The sequence below is a fragment of the Serinus canaria genome, chromosome 3 (assembly GCF_022539315.1).
Source record: "Serinus canaria isolate serCan28SL12 chromosome 3, serCan2020, whole genome shotgun sequence".
NCBI lineage: Eukaryota > Metazoa > Chordata > Aves > Passeriformes > Fringillidae > Serinus > Serinus canaria.
This window is the reverse complement of record NC_066316.1, coordinates 21,649,141-21,656,640: the sequence shown is the minus strand read 5'-3', so window position 1 is coordinate 21,656,640 and position 7,500 is coordinate 21,649,141. Positions and strand designations below refer to the sequence as shown.

The 7,500-nt window shown below is 41.3% G+C and overlaps 1 protein-coding gene across 1 annotated transcript in view; it reads left to right on the top strand.

Annotated features, from left to right (window-relative positions):
* Positions 1–7,500, top strand: part of PROX1 (prospero homeobox 1) — a 49,617-nt gene that overhangs the window by 9,683 nt on the left and 32,434 nt on the right. Inside the window, exon 4 of the mRNA XM_050973070.1 lies at positions 6,456–6,567. Coding sequence (XP_050829027.1) covers positions 6,456–6,567 — 112 coding nt within the window. The remainder of the gene's footprint in view (positions 1–6,455; positions 6,568–7,500) is intronic.

The following is a 7,500-nucleotide window of genomic DNA, read 5'->3' as shown; positions in this document are numbered from 1 at the left end:
GGGGGGCGGCTTGGTGAGGCCAAATAAAACACGTGGTGTTGACTGACAGCACTCTCTCAGCAATGGTGTTCACCTCAAAAAGCCACTGGCCCTCCCCCAGCCTTTAGTCCGCCGTGGGGTCAGGAAGGCAGCCAAACCCATGACCTGAGTGCCAGTGGGTTTCCCTGGGCTGGCAGATCTTTCCTCAGGCAGGGAGGTGATCGAGGGGGCATTACCCTCAGCCAAAAACCATTCCAGCCACGGCCAGGCCACCTCCTTCCCCTGCCAGGCCAGTGCGCAATCCCTGTTAATGGTGCCGTGGCTGGGCCTCGCAGAGAGCACACGGTCTGGTCGTCTGTGAGAGTTCAGCTCTCTAGTGCGTAAGGGAAACGAAGCACAAAAGACACAGGTACTGATATATTCAGACTGCATCAAGTTCTTTCCCCCACCCAGAGGTCTGTTCCTCAGCCCTTGTGCAGCTGCCTGCTATGCATGATTAACCTCTGTTCAGCCATACACAGAAATCTTTTGTCCTAACATACACAAAGCAAATTATTTTGGAAAGCCAGAGAGAACAATTAAATATAAAACTTCAGCTGTATTAAATTTACAGGACACATCCCCTGCTTAAAAAAAAAAAAAAGATGATAATAAAATCTCTCATTTTAGCTCAATAGCAGGCTTTAGTTAGGGTGACAAATCCATCTCTGCCTTTATTTAGGCATATCCAGACATAGTATTCATATTTTTTTTTCCCCCCTGGAAACTAGTGCTAGGGTTTTTTTAGGTTGGTTTTCCTTTTTTTTCTCTTTTAGCAGTAATACATCCCAGTCCTTCCATCTTTTCCCATAATGTGCTTTTTCGTCAAAAGGTTTTGCTTCCAGGTACAGTTGTATTGAAAGCCAATAAAATAACATGCCTATCCCATGCTAAAATTGAGGATTTTGCATGAAGAGTAGATGAATAATTTTTCCCAGTTTCAAGACCCCAGCAGAAGGCAACAATGCTAGCACCCAGCCTTAGATGCATCTAATTTCACTCCCAAGATGATGAAAGCAATAGCAGCAGAATAGCTCTGCCCCTCTCTGGGTAACAGTAGCAATGGTGAGGAACTTGTCCCCTTTGGAGAGGTATCCTGTGGAGGCAGATGCCCGAGGATGTGCTTTTTCACTGGGTATCTACTGATTGATAACTCAACCACATCCTCTATAGACTTGTTAAATCCTCAGGGAGGTGCTATCAGGGCTCTAGACTTGCTGATTACCTGGATTCCCTAGCCCAACGGTGGTAGTGGGCACCCCTGGGGCAAGGCAGGTGCTGCAGGTCCAAAGCCCATTACCACCACTCTTTGATCCAGCTTGGGTCTAGTCAGGGTCAGGATTGGTGCTGTCTAACCTGTGTGAATAGTCCCATTGCTATAGGGGAAAACGTTTTGTGTTGAAGAGCGCCTTCTTTAGGTGCTGGTGTTTTTGGGAACCAGCTGGTAGTGGATGTGGTGTTTGAGGTACTCCTCCCCAGAAAATGATCTTGTAGAGCGTTGGTAGCAGGGGAATCTTCACCTCACTGTCAACATTGTAAGGCAAAAGAGGAGGCAGTCTAGGAGCAACATCACCCAGAGGTGGCCCCAATTACTTGGGGAGCTCCAAACCAAAGATCTCTCCTGCGTATTGAAATGCAAGTGCAGTGCTTGGAAAGCAGTCCTGAGGTCAACAGGAGAGGCAGCTGAGGGCAAGGCTCAGGCCAGGGCAATTAATTTCTACCAAACAGTACAGTGGCATACTAATTGTTTTCTGTATTAAAGTAGTTCTCCCATCCTGGGAGAGCAGTGAGGGGAGGAGAAACATGCCAAGAGTGGGAACCAGGAGTAGTTCTAGGGCTTCACTTGATCCTTGCCCCCCATGAAGCATCTCTTCCCCATCCCTCCCATTTCTCCCCCTTTCTGCTGCCTGTTCTCACTGATGCTTGCTAATGGAGCTTGTTGCTTCTGCTGAAACAGGGGTGCAGGAGTCCTCTGCTGCTCCAAGGAAAGCCAGGAGAAATACCTGGTGCTGCAGTGATCCCTTTTCTTTTTCACTGTCCTCCTTCTTTCCCTGACATGGGGAAAGCAGTCTGACTTTCCCACCTAGGTGCTAGTGCAGACTGCAGTTTGTTCTGGGTTTAGATACAGACCGGATTTATTAAATAACGCTTCTACACGTGGACCCTCGTATACAGCTCAGCTGTAGGAATGGATGTTTTTTTTCCAGCAGCAGCTCATGTGTCCAGGTAGCTAACAATTTTCCCGGGAAAGGCATGGTGTGGAGGTTGTTTTGTTTCTGGTCACTTCTGTCATGACACTTTTATTTTACATGGTTGAATGTGCATGTATAGGGAATATATTTCTTGAAAGAAGCAGATCTTTCTTCCCTGCAGAAAGTAACATCTGTTTTCCTGGACAATGAAGCCAGGATGAGAACATAAGACCAGCAGATACAGCCAAGTTCAGGTTTTAGTAGTAAGTTAAACACTAAACTAGCCTGGGTTTTGTTTTCTTGGATTTTTTTTTCCTAACCAACGGCTGTAAAATGCATCTGATCATTCTTTGCTGAATTGCAGAAGGAAATGGTTAATGTTTGTGTATGTTGCTAAACAAGATAAGATGCACCTGCAGTCTGAATTCCCATCTTGGTCATGAATGCAGTCTGTATCTTTGCAAACTAATCTGTTTAATCAAATATTAAGTTTTATTCAAATTCAAAAAGAAACAGACAGTGAATTGTTTTTCTGCATGATCTTTCTTTGTCATGCATCCTCTTTGCATCTCAAGAAAAATAGCCTTGTTCAGTCACAAAACATTTGCATAGATCAAAATTGAAGCACAACAGCAGTTTGTGTGCTGCTAAGACATCTGTAAAGGTGAAGAAGTTTAGTGTGTTCTCCCTGGCAGGAGAGTTTAGAAACATTAGTGCAACTTTCTACAATTTTATTTATTTTTAAACAGAATTCCAATCCAACTGGAGTAAGTTTCAAAGTCCCAATATGTGAAAGCTATAATTAGTGAATTGCAACATTTTGAAATGAGGAGTTATTACATCTGACTAGAATTAAACTAATTTAACTTTAAAAACAAAAAAAAAAAAAGGAGAGATTGTATAGCAAGCTGGATAACTCCGTGCTGTTGATAAAACCTGGGCGATGAATTAATGCTTTGCAGCCAACCAGCCCTTCTTTGGAGGGATTTGAAGATGCTCTGAGATGCAGTTATTTGGAGCTTTGCTGATTAAAAGTACCTGAGGTGTAACTTAAGGAGCAGCTTGGCTTTACTGCTGCAGATTTCTTTTACCTGATACAGCCTATTCTTACCACTTTCCCTTCAGCTCAATGCGTGGGTGGGCTAGAAAAGCCTGTTAGAGCGTTTGTGGGGGCTCAGGCTGAGAGTAACTGGAGTGAAAGATCATCTCTGCTGAAAAATATTTTTGCAAAAGAGGAGCATTACCTGGGAGGAGGATTGAAGTGCCAGTGAATCAAATGCTGTTCAGTGCCACTCCTGTGCTTCTCCTGTTAAAACACACGAGAGCATGTGTATGTTTTGTTCCCATATGTTTTCTTCCCAGTCTTTCACTTCCTATTTCTTAGGGCTTTGCCATTTTTCTGCTGCTGCTGCGTTAGGTGAGGCAGCTCTGTGCTGCGTAAACCCACAATGCTGAGACTCTCAAGTTGTTTGAACACTGCTTTAGGTTCAGCTGCGGTACACTGTTCCTCTGATCTTTTATGTTCCTGAGCAGATGTCTTTCATTAATTTATGGATTTATCATCTTTTCTTTCTCTCCTTTTTTTTTTCTTTTTTTTTTTTTTTTTTTTTTTTTTTTTTTTTTTTTACACCTGGCAGCTGGCTCAAGTTTCAGCAGTTATTGTCTATTTTGCATTACCCATAGAATTGAATGTCATCTGTCTTCACAAAGCTATAGCTAAGAGAATTGAGGCAAGCCACATGAGCTGCTGGGACAGAGCTTGTTTGCGTTCCATTCGGCACCCCTCCTCCCTTTACCTCCTTAATATTTATTTGTGCTCGTTTTCTTTCCTGGCCTTGAATGGGGCTTAGCTCGTGTTCGGTACAGCTGTATGTTTACTGAATCTATTTCATCATGAGTCATTGTGCGTGTGTAAGTATCCTGGAAACAGCTAGTGCTTTCTTGGAAGAACAGTTGCTTTTCAGCCCAAGCACTTAAAAAGGAAATTAAGCAATTGGTCAGTTCAGTTTTTTTTTTTTCTTAAATAGCAATGGGTTATCTAATTCTTAGCTCTTAAGTCTGTCATTATCTATTTTTTGCTAGATTATTACAGATTCGTATTTTTTATCACAGTAAAGCGTTAACCTTAGGATCAAGATATACAGATTTGTTGCATATTTGATATTACTTTAAGGCTGCCAAGTGCTTAAGAACAAGTATAATTTTAATAAAAAATGGATTGCTGGGAATTTGAGTCTCAGAGCATCTTTTAATACATGCTTCATTCAATATCAATATCCTCTGGCATTAGAGCAGAAAATATTTAAAAATCCTAAATGCAGAAGGAATCCAAATGCTTAGACAACTGTCTAATATGCTTAAATCCAGCAAATGTGACAAGGTTTTTTTGAAGTTTAAGTCCATCCTTGAGCTTGCATTGAAAGAGAATATACACCAAACCCGATGTTAACATGTTGTCGGCGTCAGAGGAATTGCAAATTAAGGAGACTCAGGATTACTTTTTTTCTCTCCTACTGGAGTTCCCCTTTGGACCCCACTTTCCTGAAAGGATCACATAACAAAATGGATTTCTGGCATAGAAGTTTTGATTTGTCTAAAACTCTTATCACTGAGCAATAGGTGACAGCTTGCTACTATTATTTCACTTACGTATTTTGACAGATGGCACTGCAGAGTGTAATGCTCTTTTAGACTTCTCTATCAGTCTAATGGAGGTAACTGGAGGTTCTTTCAACTCTTCTCTTGGCACAAGAAGTATGTCAGTCATAAATTATCTTCTTTGTAATCATTAAGCATCTAAAACAAAATGCAAGTTCAGCTGAGCTGTTTTCCATGTACTTCCAGATAATAAGAGATTTTTAAACTAATATTGTCAATGCCTTTTTTTTTTAAATGCTACATTTTTCTAATCTAAAAATGAACTTTGTAATTGAAATAAACGGAGAGGGTTTCAGCAGATTTCAGGAATTAGGGAAAAAGGAATTTTGCTGAAAAAGCCTAGCTAATCATCAGTAGGCTGCTGATAAAAATGAGTCTGGTTTCCCATCTCGAGGCCTGGAGTGGGATGTTCTGTGCTGACATGCACCCGGCTGTAAGGCAGAAGAGGCACCTTGGCTGCAGTGCATCTGTCAACTTGGTTGACCTTCCCCCCGCCGTAAGGTGTGAACCGAGTGAAATTCTCAACAACTGTGTTTAGGAGAAACAGTCCTTAGAGAAGCTTCTGGGAAGAACCCTTAATTGACCTTGTGGGGGCCACATTGATTTTCTCCACGTGCATCTTCATTTCTGATAAATTATAAAGCCATTAATTTGCTGAGGAAATGGCAGGGCCAGCCTGCGGCACAGATGTGACCAGAGCCGTCCTAGCACGCAGTTCACAAAAGGGAGCCAAGAAGCTGGGAGAAAAATCAGCAAGCTGAGATTGTTATGGTTAGCTTCACATTCCCTTGGGAACTCTTTTAGTTGCTTCTGTTTACAGATCTAAAAGGTAATGATGTTTCCAGGATAAATAGGCTGCCTTATAGGGTAAGTGGCCATTTATTGATCTGCTAGCCCTCGTGTATTGATTGGTTAGCCCCAAATAGAGCTCCTTTCTCCAAGGAGTTAACTGTGTAAATCAGGAGACGACAAGTTTGTGGCAGAGGGATTCAGCAGCCAAGGGGCTCTGCCTGCTACAAATTTCACTTTAATTTGCAGGCGAGCTACTGGAGCAAAGCAGCAGCAGGACTAGGGAGACCTACCCAAGATATTAAAATTTATCAACGCGAATGGAACAGGTGAAATGTTCTGTCTGTGTAAAACTGCTCAAAATCATAAAGTGCCTCTGGTTGTCTTACATCCATTGGTTTTATTGGGTGCAAGCAGCACAACACCGAGAGGAAAAGAAGCTTTAGCTGGCGCTGCAAAGGAGAAGGAGGAAAAAGCTCCCGATAAGTTTTCTGCGGCACATGCTTCCTGCATTTGTTTCCGTAGCAACAAGTGAATGTACATATGGTACACAATCCCTAAACTTGCAAGGTCCCTGAGACCCAGCACCTAAACTGATAGGAAGCACAGGGTTAAAGTTACGTGGCCTCTCATCCCATGTTTGCCTGTTTTACAGAAAATTACAGCGCAGCGGTTCAGATGTTAATACTTTCTCCTGTGGTCTGGGGAACCATGGAGTATTTAACGGGGCACTTTGCTAGCTCTGTACATTCAGAAACAACTTTCTCAAGAAAAGAATTTTCCTTTACTAATTCAATCCTACATGCAGGAAGGTTTGTCACCGAATCACTTGAAAAAGGCCAAGCTCATGTTCTTTTACACCCGGTACCCAAGTTCCAATATGCTGAAAACCTACTTCTCAGATGTAAAGGTAAGAAAATCTCTTCCCCCCCACACGCTTATTCTCCTGAAAAGTAAAGTCACCCTTATTTCTCCTTACTGCATGTTGTATTTTCTCACAAAATGGTATTGTTTTATCATGTTAGAAATGAATAAGATTTCTGGGTACATAAAGTTTACATCCTGACCTTATTCGCTTGTTCTTCCTGTTGAGGTGTACCTTGCTTGTGCCTGGATGAGGAAAGGGGATGTTTCTAAATCTAAAAAAAAAAATCTGAAATTTTAAAGCAAAGTAAGGATGATTATTATAGTAAATTAAAGGGTCTTCATTATATATCCTATTAAAAAAGGAGATTTTTGTGGTGGTAGAAATGTACTTCCAAGAACATTTTGGAGCAGTTCTCAAGTACTCCCTCATTGTTTCATTTCGGTTGGTTTCCTCATATTTGTGCTTACATAAGCAGAGTGTAGAATCCCTTTCTTTCTGTCAAAAAGAAACAGTACATTGAAATTCTCCATGCAGAAGCTGCTTAAAAACAAAAGTGATGATTGTCTCTTATTTACAACTTAATTTGTTGTTGATGCAGAGTACACTGAGCATAAGGAGGATGAATAAAGTGACAGATTCAGGCCACATTATTCAAATGAGGATATGAAAGCTGTCGACATACAGCTGCATCCTCCCTCATTCTACAGAATATTAGGACCTCCTGATTTTTTTTTCTAAAAGTAATTGTTCCTTCACATCAACTTGATTTTGTGCTAATCATCTAAGTTTTTTTTAAAAAAACCCATAGATTGTGTTTTAATGATTATAATGGTATGCATGGTGTCATTATCTAAGTAACTTTATAAACATTACATTAGCTTAAATTAGTTTGTTACGTATCGTCTCCCCCCAAAACAAATTACAGAAATCCTTCTTTTAATCACTTTTGGGTTATGGTTTCTTCAGTCTTAGTGG